This window comes from Oratosquilla oratoria, chromosome 37, assembly GCF_046742065.1.
Source record: "Oratosquilla oratoria isolate Oo_2021 chromosome 37, ASM4674206v1, whole genome shotgun sequence".
NCBI classification, from domain to species: Eukaryota; Metazoa; Arthropoda; class Malacostraca; order Stomatopoda; family Squillidae; genus Oratosquilla; species Oratosquilla oratoria.
This window is the reverse complement of record NC_134813.1, coordinates 28,044,905-28,060,129: the sequence shown is the minus strand read 5'-3', so window position 1 is coordinate 28,060,129 and position 15,225 is coordinate 28,044,905. Positions and strand designations below refer to the sequence as shown.

Here is a 15,225-nt window from a genome sequence, read left to right as displayed (position 1 = left end):
GTTAATTCTTATACACAGCGCCCTCTATGAAGTTCTTCTAAGGAATCTCTCGAGAGACGTATACAAGATCCTACGTGAGCTTTGCAGTGACATAGTGGTTTTCTTAATACAATGATCTTTAATTTTATATTTAAGATCTTCCCCAAAGTGCGTGATCTTACTTTCCTAAACCAGTTGAATTTTCTCCTCCACCGTTTCACCAATCAGATTCTTTGTTTCAAGTCTTTACGGCAATATTGTTTACTTAGAATAATCTCGAGTCTCTGCATAATTCTCACTTAGGTTACAAAGAAATGTCATCTCAACAACATACAAATATACATTCGAGCTCGCGGTCTGTTATTTACAAGGAATATCTTATTACCTACACAAAGCGGAAAAGCGAACTCGGAAAGCTCGCTCGGGCTGTTATTAACAAACAACCTACTTGTAAGATGCAACACCCGTCTTCTACCCCTCTTTCTACCACCTTTTCTACCAGCTTCTTACAGGGCGATATAATATTTTTTACCTGTCTCGCAAATACTTTGGGTATTTATAAACATGCTTTCTTTGTATAGTAATTTTACCAAATTTTTTCTGAATCATATTTTTCACGAAGAAAATAATTTTTTTGTTTCCTTCAGTTCAAATGCAACAATTTGTTCAAGAGGATAATATTCGTTGTCATCATTATCATCTATGGATACATGACATAATTTCATTTTTGGCATAAACATCGCACTTTGTTAAAAAAAAACCTCTGTTTTTCTAAATCTTCTGTTTATCATCAAAGCTCGGTATCAGATGTCCTTTCCAAGTTTGTTTTGCCTTTTCTATATAGGTTTGAACTTTACCATTAGGACGCTTTTGTTGTTGTTGTTGTTGTTGTTGCTTACATTTTTCAACTATTATTCTTGCAAACATGTTCGTTTTCATCATTAGTTTATTATCATTTGTATTTTTTTTGTAGTTCTCCTCCATTCTTCCAATTATCTGATATTTATTTTTCATCCCGTGGACCAATTTATTGATCTCTTAATAGATGTCTATTGAGCTGTGAAAGATCATCATCGTTTGTTGCCAATGAGTGAATTAATTTCCTTTCCAGTGACCCATTGTTTGAATTCATAATTTTATTTTCACTATCTGGTGCGTCCTTATGCGTATTACCATAAATATATATAATATGAAATTTATGATATATAATATATAATATATAATAATATATATAATATATGATATATAATAATATATATATAATAATATATATAATATATAATATATAATAATAATATATAATATATAATATATAATATATGATATATAATATATAATATATAATATATAGTATATAATACATAATATATAATATATAATACATAATATATAATATATGATATATAATATATAATGTATAACATATAATATATAATATATAATACAAAATACATAATACATAATACATAACATATAATATATAATATATAATATATGATATATAATCTATAATATGTTATATAATCTATAATATATAACATATAATATATAATATAATGTATATGATAATATATGATATACAATATATGATATATAATATATAATGTATAATATATAATGTATAATGTATAATATATGATATATAATAATATATAATGTATAATGTATAATATATAATATATAATATATAATATATAATATATAATATATAATATATGATATATAATATACAATATATAATATATAATATATAGTATATAATATATAGTATATAATATATAATGTAAAATATATAATGTATAATATATAATATATAATATATGATATATAATATATAATATGAAATCTATAATATATAATATATAATATATATTATGTAATATATAATATATAATATATAGTATATAATATATTATATATAATATATAATATATAAAATATAATATATAACATATAATATATAATATATAATATATAATACATAATATATAATATGTAATATATAATATACAATATATAATATATAGTATATAATATATAATGTATAATACATAATATATAATATATAATATATAATGTATAATATATAATGCATAATTTATAATATGTAATACATAATATATAATATATAATATATACCATATAATATGTAACATATGATATATAGTATATGATATATAATATATAGTATATAATATATAATGTATGATATATAATATATAATATATAATATACAATATACGATATATGATATGTAATATATAATTTGTATAATATATAATATATGATGTATAATATATAATATATGATATATGATATATAATATACAATATATAATATCTAACATATAATATATAATATATAATGTATAATATATAATATATAGTATATAGTATTTAGTATATAATGTATGATATATAATATATAATATATGATATATGATATATGATATATGATATATAATATATAATATATAATATATGATATATGATATATAATATATAATATATAATATATAATATATAATATATAATGTATAATGTATAATGTATAATATATGATATATTATATATAATATATAATATATAATATATAATATATGATATATGATATATGATATATAATATATGATATATAATATATAATATATAATATATAATGTATAATATATAATATATAATGTATGAAATATGATATATAATATATGATATATAATATATAACATAATATATAACACATAATGTAATGAATACATATAATATAATATAAAACACGTTCTTCCACTTACTAAAATGTTGTGTTATCAGTAATTGTCAAAGATATATTTTTTATTTTTTCCAGATCATGAGTGTACGCCTTATCATACATTCAAATCAGGTGGTTGCTAAGGTCGTTATATCGCCTCGCAACTCGCCGTATATATAGCAGTGGAAACGATTCGAGCATCAGTCTTGGTGGGGTCTTCAGACGGACACCATGGCGCGCTTGTTCCTAATCACGATCCTTTCCTTCGCCTTGGCTGCTCGTGCGGGTAGGCTTACAAAACTACTGCTGAATGCTGCTGTTCAAAGCAGAATCAGCATCGACACTTTTTGTTATGAGCTTAGTTACTCGAAAATATATTCTATGATAGAGGGAAGGGTCTAGGGTGCCTTTTAATGTGGTCTCAAGTGACACTTTTCTCAATACTTTCTTTCAGCCACCTATGAAGGAGTGCGTTGCTCCACAGAGTGCCCGGTAACTGGCACTCAAAAGCTCAGCTACGCCCCTGGACACACTTATGTTTACCAACAGCATGGGGAGTCCAACCTTCGTTTCGAGAATGTGGAGAACGCAAACACCCGGGTCGAATGGAACTCCAAGGTCGAACTGTCGATGCTCACGCCCTGCGACGTGGCCATCACCATCAAGGAGTTCCAGATGAACGGAAAGGACGCGAGCGTCGTGCCAGAGATGGGCAAGGTGTCTGAGCGTCCCCTCATGATGGCCATCATGGACGGGCGAGTGCAGCACGTGTGCGTCGACCCCGAGGACGACACGTGGTCCGTCAACGCCAAGATGAGTGTGGCCTCCTACCTCCAGAACACTCTTCCCTCCTTCTCTGAGGTCAACAAGGAAACCACCATCACAGAGGTAAGGCTAACTACAGCTCTACTCTTCAATTTTTCAGTCAACTACATCGGAGATTGCTCCTCTCCAAGATCTAACAAGATTGTAGCTCTGACCGATCTCATTCTTCTTTCCTCAGAGAGACATCCAGGGTAAGTGCCCCACCAGCTACACCCTGACTCCCGTCTCCGAAACTGATGTGCAAGTGGTCAAGGAGAAGGACAACAAGAGGTGCGAGGACCGTTTCTACCGTCCGTCTGAAACGATGAACAACCTACCCTGGCTCAACATGCCTCTTCCTCTCGAGGAATCCAGCTCGACTTGTCAGCAAAACATCCAGAGTGGTCTCTACACCTCCATCGAGTGTACTGACACCAACATCCTCAAACCCATGTACGGCGTCTACAAACACATCAAGGCTGTACAAAAGGCCACCCTTCAGTTCGAGTCCCAGGTAGAGGTGGACCCTGCCCTCCTCACCTTCTCGTCCGACCACCTGGTTAAGAAAGAGCTCAAGTTCGACTTCACCACTCCCAAGAAGAGGGACACTGTTGTTCCCAGACTCGACGCGATCACCAAAGACATTTGCGCCAAGGTCGAAAACACTGTCGAGTCTGAGACAGCCGCCCTTGTCTACCATGGAATGACTCTGCTCCGCCATGCTCCTGATTCTCACGTCAAGGCTATCCTCGACAATATTCGTGCTGGCGCCTACTGCCCCAACTGGCACAAGCTCGAACAGATGTACCTCGACGCCATCGCCTTCCTCAGTGAGTCTGGAGCCGTTCCCGTTATAGTGGAAGAGATTTCGCAAGGAAGGGCCTCCTCAGGAAGAACTGCCCTTTACGCCGCAGCCCTTCACATGATGCCCCGTCCCAATGCCTTCGCCATCAAGTCACTCGCCCCTCTAGTCACGATGGACCATCCCCCTAAGACCGTCCTTTTGGCAGCTGCTTCCATGGTCAGTACCTACATCCGCCAACACCCTAGATACAGAGAGGAAGGGCTCGTCGATGAGATCATCATGCTGGCCACCAGTAAGCTTGCCGAGACATGCCACGGAGCTACACCCGAGGAACGCGAACATGCCAAACTCCTCCTTAAGGCACTTGGTAACGTAGGATACATCCCCGAACCTGTATCTTCCACAATCAAGCAATGCATCCATGATGTCAGTGTTGAAACTTCGGTTCGCGTCGTGGCCGCCCAGGCCTATAGGAAAGTGCCCTGCAACTTATGGGTAAGTTCCAAAACAATGGCTTTCTTCACACATTATTTACTTATTTCAATCCAGTTATGAAAGAGGAAGACGCACACTCAGCTTTACCCACCTTTTCTAGTACCCACGTGAGTTGTTGCACCACTACTATGACAAGAAGGAAGAAACCGAAATACGATCAGCAGCCTACCTTAATGCAATCCGCTGTATTGACGATATGACTGAGATGAGACACATCATCGACTCTGCAATCAAGGAAACCAACATTCAGGGTACGTTATATCAGATTTCAGGGTTACATGCATAAATTTTATGAAATGGTGTTCTTTAGCAATTCTAGGTTCACTTTTCTTATCCACAAATAGGACACTATATCTTCTTGTTGTGTCCTTCAGTCATTTATCCACGCTGTTGAGGAACTTGCTTCCTGAACCCGGCCGACGTAGTACTTGTACCCGTATGTACATACATACATATATATATATATATATATATATATATATATATATATATATATATATATATATATATATATATATATATATATATATATATATACATATCCAAAGTAGACCACTTGCATGTACATATATATATACATGTACATATCCATATACATATAAAATATACATATATATATACATATACATATACATATACATGTATATGTATATATATATATATATGCATATAATTGCATATACACGAATATATATATAGTTATACATAAGCGTACATCTATACAATGTGTATGTAGACTATATATGTATGTATGTACAACATTTATGTATACATGTATGTGTAAATGAGTGTAAAACATATCGAGTTAACATGAAAATTGTATTATATTTTTTTTTACAGTGCGCAGTTTGGTGCTCACTCATCTGAAGAATCTTCAGGAAACAGATTCTCCTAACAAGGACCACCTCCGTTACCTCCTCTCCAGTACTGTCCTCCCCGGTGACTACAGTGAAGACATCAGAAAGTTTTCGAGAAACACGGAACTCTCTTATTTCTTCCGAACTCTTGGTCTGGGAGCCGAAATCGACTCCAATCTCGTCTATTCCCGCAAGTCGGTCCTTCCACGCTCCCTTAACTTCAACGTCACGGTCGACACACTTGGAAACATGATGAACTTGGCGGAAGTAGGTGCCAGGGTTGAGGGCTTCAACTCACTTGTGGATGATGTATTTGGTCCCAAAGGATATCTGAAGTCTACTCCCTTCAACCATATCATCGGAGACATTTCGAACTTTGTTCAAGGCAGAGGATTCAAAATTGCTGATTATTTGATGGAAACATTCAGGTCTAAGAGGAGCGTCGAATTCCCAGCTGTCGAAACTTTCCTGGAAACCAACGTGCGCTCTCGCAAACACGAAGACAAACAGCCCCATGTTGACCTGTACCTCCGTCTCTTTGGTCAGGAAGTCTCTTTCGCCTCTCTGAACTCTGAACTCAAAAACATCGACGTGGATATGATTATTAGTGATTTATTCGCCTTCTTGGACCAAGCTATGTCCAAGACTCAGATAAAGACGGCCAGGACTCTTCCTTTCGATTTGGACTACACCATTCCTACCATGCAAGGAATCCCACTTCACTTGGACCTGGGTGGAGCAGCAGTTCTTAGTCTGGACGTGGATGCTGAGGTCGACGTAAAGAATATAATTTCCAGTGACAACCCACAGGCCTTCATAGAACTTGTACCAGGCTTAGATGTAGAGCTCGACGGCTTCGTTGGATTCAAGTCTGTACTCAAACATGGCATCAAGATGAAGAACAATCTCCACATCTCCCATGGTGGAAAGATCAGGATCGATCTCAAGAAGGGAGAAGCCCTATCTATCAAGTGGGACCTCCCCGAAAAGTGGGACATCATTTCATTCAAGAGTCAAACTTATATGCTCAATGAAAAGATCCAAGTACTAAACGAAAACCCAGAGCATAAAATCCTTCCTGAAGGTATCAACGATGTTCGTCTTGTGGAAAAGAATGAGTGCACCGATTTCTTTGAAAACCCACTCGGTCTTCGGTTCTGCTATATCCTCAATCTCCCCGATCCTCTTCATAGCAATTCCATGCCATTTGGCAAACCACTTGAATTCAGTCTTACTGCAGAAAAAGCCGAAGCTTCGATGGAAGGCTACGCAATTACGGCAACCTTGACCAACGAAGTTGAGAACAAAGCTATCGACTTCGTCGTAGATACTCCTGGATCTTCCATCCCTCGTGAATGTAAGGCCAAGATATCCTATACGAAGCAAGACAACTCTCATATTGCACTTGTTTCCATCACTTCCACACTCTTGGAGTATTCTGCTCAGACCACCTTTGTCAACGATGCTGAGAACAAGGCCCTGGAAATGTTGTGGAAGTACAAGCTAATAAATATGGCCGACGAATACGCCCACGCTTTCAAGACTGACCTCCAGATCAAAAGAACGGATAATCACAAGAAGCTGGGTCTCATTCTTTACTACAGCCCCAGTTGGACCTTCCAGCCTGAGTCGCAAATATTCGAAGCGTCTTGGCTTACTGCTACTCAAGACAAATTAACTAATATCGATGTCACAGTCAGAACCAACAACATCTTGAGGGATTTCATTCAAATTGATATTGAAGGTAGGCTGATTTGATTCTAAATTTCTATGAATATGATACAAAATAATCCATTTATACAAATGGAGTCACAGTCACATCTTTTCTGTTTTCTTTGCAGCCGGTATAGATGTGCGATTCTCTTATCTCCTTCACATACCGAGCATAGACAACATTCGCAAATGGGAAGTAGATATTGAAGTATTAGCCTGGAAACTACACGAACACATCAGAACTATAGAAGAGTCTGAAGACAGTGCCCAATGGTCCACCAAGTGTAGCCTAATGAAGGGAGAACGCACGTATATTGGTATTGAAACTATTACTAAGAAGAGCGGTACTTTCCCCATGAACTTCAACATTGATATGGATACCACAGGTGAGGCTATTGTATGGTAAACTGGTAGACTACTCTATTGCCTTGCTGAAGGTGAAAGTACATTCCGAGAAGTAGAAAGTCATCATGACATTCCTTCAATTTTTTTTTCATAGTTATCCTGGGTGAGGTCGAACTGCGATCACTTAATAAGGTGCAACATGGTGGAACAGAAATGAAAGTCACTTGGGATCTTGAAAATAGAAAGACCACTGAGCAAATCATTTATATTTTGGCATCATTCATGAAGAATGAGGCTGAGAAGTTATCCTACGAAACCAAACTACAGGTAAAGCATTTTCATATTAACGATTATGCAAATATATGTCTACAAATCTTTTGAATTTGTTTAGAGGTGCTAGGGAATATTTGACCAAAATGTCGATAACAGCTGTAATTCATGAACTAGAATATGACGTTATTTCCTAAATGTGATCGAGTTTCCATTTTTTTTTCTCTCTTAGTTCCACATACCCAAACTAACTGAACGTTTGGATATTGTTGGACATATCGATCCCGTTGAGGAATCCAAGTACGACGTCGTGACCACTTTTATGCACAATGACCAAGTTGTATACGAAGTCAAGGGCCCTGTCACGCTGATCCTGAATAACAAGAAGTGGCTTCAGGAGATGGAGCTTGAAATCACAGGGTTCAGCGAGGGACCTCATAAATTTACAACTGTTATGGAAAATTCAAACAAAGTTAAAAAAATGGTCGTCGATTTGAGGGACCCCACCGGCATTCTTCTCAACTCCATGGTTGATAGGACACTCATTTCTGAGGAGGAGAGTGACATAAAAACTAGCTTTGCATTCTTCTTGCTAACAGACACCAAGGCAGATTTCCATCTATCTAAGGATACGATTCATATCAATTTTAACAGTGTCATGTTCCCACAAGAAAGCTACCGACAAAGGATTAAAGGTTTCATAGATCAAGACTTTAGGGGTAAAGTTATTAAATCTGACCTTCTTTGGGATGCCGAAAATGATGAGTCAAAGAAGATCAGCATCGAGACTAATTACAACTTCCCTGAAGGCGGTCCTCTCACTATGCAGTAAGTTGATTAAAAGTGCAGGTTTGATGATCATCTTAAAGATCACCTTTCTTGTGCAATATAATCAAGAGCAAAGGTAGTTTTCCCTTAATGTCTTCTCTCCATCTGTTTCTCTTTACAGTGGCGGTGTTGTTTGGAGAGGCGAACCCCATCAGTACAACCTGAAGGTGCAACTAGCTTCACCTCTTCGTATATTTGAAGGCCATAATGAAGTTGATTTGGTTTGGACCACACCTGCCCAGCAAACTTTGAATATCCGAGCTCTCCTCGACAAGCACACTCATTCTAACGACAAATCATCTATGGGAACTCTCATTCACTTCAAGACAATACATGACAACATCTACGAATGGAAAGGAGAATATAATGATGAGTACTTGCATGAACCTATGAACTACAAACTGGATGCCGGTCTCACACTGAAGTCACCTGAGATTGAAGAAATTGTTTCCGTAATCCATGCGCATTACAAAAATACTGAAAATGAAAGAGAAGTCCTTTTCAAGGTATGCAACTCTGCATGTTCTAGACCTCGTCGAATGTAATTTCCTTCTCTAATTACTTGTGTATAAGTCCCCATCTAATACCCCTCTTATTTCTTCCTTGCACAGGCTGATATCTCTAAGAGCAAACTGCCGGAGCCCATAGTGGCCATCTTGAGCAAATTTACGGAAAACACTTTCGAGGCCAAAATTACTTTCGACTACGCAGGTAAGATTAGTAGTATCGAGTCCGAGAAGAAGGAAGACGGTTCCATGCGTCTTGAAATGGTTAAGAACGACGAAACGTACTTCAACATAAGGATTTCCCAGCCTGAACCTCTTGCATGGAACGTGCAAATCGAGACACCTTCCCGCACTCTGGAGGCCTTGACCAGATTGGATTCGACCAAGGCATCAGTCCAACTCTGGACCAACAAGGAAAAGAGTGAAGACAAATTTGAGGTTTCCGGTAATGTGGTGACCAAAGAAGTTCGAGGCACACAAGGAACACGAATTGAAGGTAAAGTCAGCTACCCTGGCCTGTCCAAGGATATCCTGGTTTCTGCTGAGTATGGATTCTCCCCACTGGCCGTAGTAGGCTCTCTCGAGCTGGACATCTTCCAGACTCATGATGATATGATCGTCCTGACTCTGCAGGGGACCAAGAAATCAGAAGGAAGCTACAAAACCGAAGTATCCGTATCTGCAAAGGTAAGCTCATCATACAAGTGAAACTCTTAGTTTTTTTTGTTTTGTTTTTTGTTTTTTGAAAAATAAAATTCAGTATAACTTTCACCCGTAATTACTAATGTATGTTCTTTTCCTATCAATTCAGGCTCTGAAGTTCAGCCCTACAATAGTTCTTGACACTGCACTGACACCCTCGACAAAAGGCATTGAACTACACTATACATATGATCCCGCAGTACCACGAAAATCCATTGCCCTGAAGTACCAAAGAGTCGTCCCAGAAGAAGGTATTCTATCGGCCAAACTGAAAACACCTTCCATTGACATGGAAATTTCCACCAACCTACGATCCGAAGAGACAAATCACTGTCATGGACTCAACCTTGACACACATTATGTCCTGCAGTCTCAGGAATACGAAATCAAGAGCCACCTCTGTTATCCCGCTCATGCAGAAATTGTGGCTTTCAAGAAAGGCGACGAAAATAATAAAAAGTACTTCTTGAACGCCGGATGGAGGAGTCCTGGCAAAATTGAATTGGACCTTAAGGTCGAAAAACCCTGGGAGAATCAACTCGACAGGTTTGCTAATGTCGTTGGTATCAAGGCCGAGCTAACGTCCCCCATTACTCTGGATCTGGAGGGTCATTATCACCACGAAGAAGTAGAAGAAAACATGGTTTGTATCTACGTGCTCCGATAATAGTATCTTTTGATGATATGTAGAAATTTATTCTATATTGTCCTATTTATCTGACCATCTTACTCTCTTATTGCAGAAGGAGATTATGGAAACGATTAAAACTCAAGTAGAAACTTTCATTCAGTGGTGGCAATCCATTTATCATCAACTGGAAGAAGATGCTGCAAGCCAAAGTGTAGAATTGCCTATTGTTGAAGCGGACAAGGTTTTGCTTTATTTCCGCGACGAATTTTTGCACATTTATGAGGACCTTCGTAAGGATGAAGTGATTCCCGACTTTTATCACGTTTTCCAAGTTTTAATCAACGAATTACACACAATCATAACTCAGTCTCACGAGGCTTACCATTATGCCAGCGAGGTCATAACTCAAATCTACACCGAATATGCGGAATTTATGTCCAAAATCTCAAAAGCTTACCAATCTGAAATAATGGAAACCCTTGTGCAAACCAGAACGGGTGAGTAAAAGAATGTGCAACAACTCTTAGTGAATGCTTGCAAATGTCTCTTTAAGATAATCGATCTCGGTAAAATGCTTAAAATCACGATTTTCTTTTCCCAGTTCTAATTCAACTGAAGGACCTGTACGAGAAAAACCAACTGACCCCAGAGACCATGATGAAGACTCTTATAGGCACCTCCCTATGGGAGAAGATCGAGGAGTTAGCGAAAAGATTGCAGGAGGAATATCCACAAGAATACCAAGCTATCGTCGATGTGTGGAATGTCGTCAACGGTGAATATAACCCAGTCGATAAAATGAACAACATCAAGACTTTGTATCACAAGGAATGGGAAACTGTCATCGACATCCTGGGTCATGTTATACAAGACATCAAAATTGATGCTAACAAAGTATACAGAAGGCTTATGCAGAGACCATTAATCCGCAAGTTCATCGAGTCGTTCCTTCACAGCTTTGGATTCGTAAGTGTTACTTCACTGGTTCTAAAATTTTTGGAGTAACGAGATTAAATGTGAACACTGTATTTGTTTTAAGCGTGAATATTGATTTTCATTTTGTAAGCTCAACTCTCATTCTCTTCCAGGAAAACATCCCTCAAGCAGAAGAAGTGCTTCGTTTCCTGTACCAACTTCTCGAGGAAACTCTTCAACTCAACTATAGCAAGAAGGAAGGAAGACTTCACTTGGTTCTTCCTCTCAACCGTCCTGTGTATTCTTTAACAACGGTCCCCTACGGAGTTTCTCCTAGACTTCCTGTATGGAAGAACTTGATTGGCCTCTTCCAAACCTTGATTCCTATGCAGTACAAGTTCTTCAATGCCCTCACATCTTCTCCTGCAATATACTATGGAGATGGGAAAATGTACACCTTCGATGGAATGATGCTGAAACTGCCCGTGACCCCATGTCAATATATCCTGACTACTGATGGCTACGATCATGTTACTGTCAGAGTCTTGCCTGAGAACAAGTACGAATTTGGAATCACTGTCGACAATGGGCGGCACAAGATTATCATCGACAGCGAGTACAAGGTTTACTTCGACGATCAGGAGCAAACAGAAGAAAGAGCGTCAATCGACTCCTACGCCACTGTTTCGCAACATACCGACGAGGTGACTGCAAGAGGAAGAAGCCTTTACCTGATCGTGTCCAAATCCTCGCCAACCTTCCAGCTCTATGCCAGCGCTGAGCTTCTGGGTCGCCTGGAAGGTCTAATGGGTACTTTGAACAACTTCCAGGGTGACGACATGATGATGTCCAACGGCGAACTTGCACCCGATGCCCCTACTTTCCTCAAGAGCTGGCAAGTGGACTCATGTTAAGCCTTTTGCTTCACACCTATGATGGAAGTCAGTAATGATCAGCGTTAAATATCATACACAAAAAGATACCTTGCCATTTAAATTATTAATCAATAGGCGAAATAGAAAATATATAAATGTACATAAAAACTAAAACCAGCAAATAAAAAAACGAATAAATACTTTGTATATAATCCTTTTAGCCTAATGTCGTGCATGCCGAAAGGTTTCTTATAAGCTGATTGTTGAGAAGAAGTGTATTTTGGTCACTGAGACGATACATTGAGAGCACAATTGCCAGATATATAAATATATTTCATACCGGAAATAATCTTAATATACTTTCATAGACGTGATTCAGTCTGATACTACTTTACCATTCTTAAGCATTTTTGACGGCCTTAGTTTTATTTTCTATATAGTAAATACGTAGTAGATTTTTCAACAAAGCACACTATCATCCTTCATTAACATCCACGTTAGTCAATTTGATTATAATATTCATATCTCTAGAATCTTACCTCCATCTTTGGCTTTAGAATACAATAAATGCAATAAAGTTGTACTACAACTACATAAGAACATAAGAATGAAGGAGACTGCAAGAGACAATAAGGCCTACACTAGGCAGCTCCATATCCATCACCACCTATCATCCCCATCAATAAAGCTGTCTAACCGCTTCTTAAAACAACTAATAGTTTCAGCGCTTACTACATGGTTACTAAGTTTATTCCATTCGTTGACTACCCTATTAGTAAACCAATTCTTGCCTATTTCCTTCTTAGATATAAATTTGTCCATTTTAAATCCATTACTGCGAGTCCTGCCCTGTTGTTTTATTATTATGACTTTGTTTGCGTCACCCTTATTAAAGCCTTTGATCCACATGAACACCTCTATTAGATCACCCCACACTCTGCGTCTTTCCAGAGAGTGTAGGTTAAGGTGCCAAAGCCTCTTTCGTAAGGCAAATTTCTGAGTCCATGTATCATTTTGGTCATTGTTTTCTGTACTGATTCTAGTGAATTGATGTCCATTATATAGGACGGAGACCAAAATTGTACCGCATAGTCAAGGATGGGTCTAACTATCTCTAGATAGAGTTTAATAGTTACTTCTGCACTCCTGTTCGTTACCGTCCTAGCAATGAAACCTAATGCTTTGTTTTCTTTACTCCTGGCGCTAATGCACTGTTTCCTGGTTGTAAGGTCCGGACTCACTAGCACTTCCAAGTCTCTCTCGTGTTCAGTTTTCTCTAAAAGAACATAACATAAGAACATAAGAATGAAGGAGACTGCAAGAGACAATAAGGCCTTAGCTCCATATTCATCACCACCTGTCATCCCCATCAAAAAATTGTCTAATCGTTTCTTAAAACAACTGATAGTTTCAGCGCTTACTACATGGTTACTAAGTCTATTCCATTCGTCGACCACCCTATTAGTAAACCAATTCTTACCTATTTCCTTTTTAAATCTAAATTTGTCCAGTTTATAACCATTACTGCGCGTCCTGCCCTGTTGTTTTAGTATTATGACCTTGTTTGAGTCACCCTTGTTAAAGCCTTTGATCCACTTGAACACCTCTATTAGATCACCCCGCACTCTGCGTCTTTCGAGAGAATATAAGTTAAGGTGCCTAAGCCTCTCTTCGTAAGGCAAATTTTTGAGTCCATGTATCATTTTGGTCATTCTTCTCTGTACTGATTCTAGTGAATTGATGTCCATTCTATAGGACGAAGACCAAAACTGTACCGCATAGTCAAGGATGGGTCTAACTATCGCTAGAGAGGGTTTAATAATTACCTCTGCATTTCTATTCGTTACCGTCCTAACAATGAAAACTAATGCTCTGTTTGCTTTATTCATGGCGCTAATGCACTGTTTTATGGTTTTAAGGTCCGGACTGTAAGAGGCCGGTAGATAGAGTGTAGACAATTGAGTAGATCGAGGGGTAGAAGGACAGGAAGGAAACATTTCTTTCGGCCGACGTGCCCGTGCCGTCCCGTCCCGTACCGTCCGTTCCCGGCCGCGGACGGGCTAGGTAATGTTAGCCGATTGCTGTTTTCTGTCCAGGATGGCAGGAGGTAAGGTGCCCACTTCTTGCGGCCGACGTACGCCGGACGCGGACAGTGGCGGAACACACCTTCGGACGGGCTTAGTGATGTCGGCCGACTGCTGTTGTCTGTCCACAATGTCCGGGGGTGGGGTGCCCACTTCTTTCGGCCTACGTGCCACGGCCCGACCCGTACCGTCCCGTCCCGTCCCGGCCGAAAACGGACTAACGGATGTCGGCCAAGTGCTGCTGTCCGTCCACGGTGGCCGGGGGTGGGGTGCCCACTTCTTTCGGCCGACGTGCCCTGGCCGAGGATCGTGGCGGAACACACCGCAGACGGGCTAATTGATGTCGGACGACTGGTGTTTTCTATCCACGGTGTCCGGGGGTGGGGTGACTACTTCTTTCGGCCAACGTGCCCCGGCCATTCCCATCCCGTCCCGTCACGGCCGCGGACGGGCTAAGTTATGTCGGGCGACTGCTGTTGTCTGTCCACGGTGGCCGGGGCTGGGGTGCCCACTTCTTTCGGGCGACGTGCCCCGGCCGCGGACCGTGGCGGAGCACCCCTTCGGACGGCCTGAGTGATGTCGGCCGACGGCTGTTCTTTGTCCACGGTGTCCCGGGGTTGGGTGCCCACTTCTTTCGGCCGACATACCCGGGCCGTGGACCGTGGCGGAGC

The 15,225-nt window shown here is 39.1% G+C and overlaps 1 protein-coding gene across 1 annotated transcript; it reads left to right on the top strand.

Annotated features, from left to right (window-relative positions):
- Positions 1–2,889: 2,889 nt before the first annotated feature.
- LOC143019584 (vitellogenin-like) lies at positions 2,890–12,662 on the top strand. The gene is made up of 14 exons (XM_076175362.1): positions 2,890–3,010; positions 3,179–3,612; positions 3,728–4,828; positions 4,929–5,079; positions 5,669–7,429; positions 7,527–7,784; positions 7,898–8,070; positions 8,246–8,841; positions 8,963–9,347; positions 9,453–10,034; positions 10,159–10,692; positions 10,793–11,177; positions 11,282–11,646; positions 11,769–12,662. Exons 1-14 carry the CDS (start codon positions 2,956–2,958, stop codon positions 12,507–12,509), a joined length of 7,521 nt encoding a protein of 2,506 aa, XP_076031477.1. The 5' UTR covers positions 2,890–2,955; the 3' UTR covers positions 12,510–12,662.
- Positions 12,663–15,225: the final 2,563 nt, after the last annotated feature.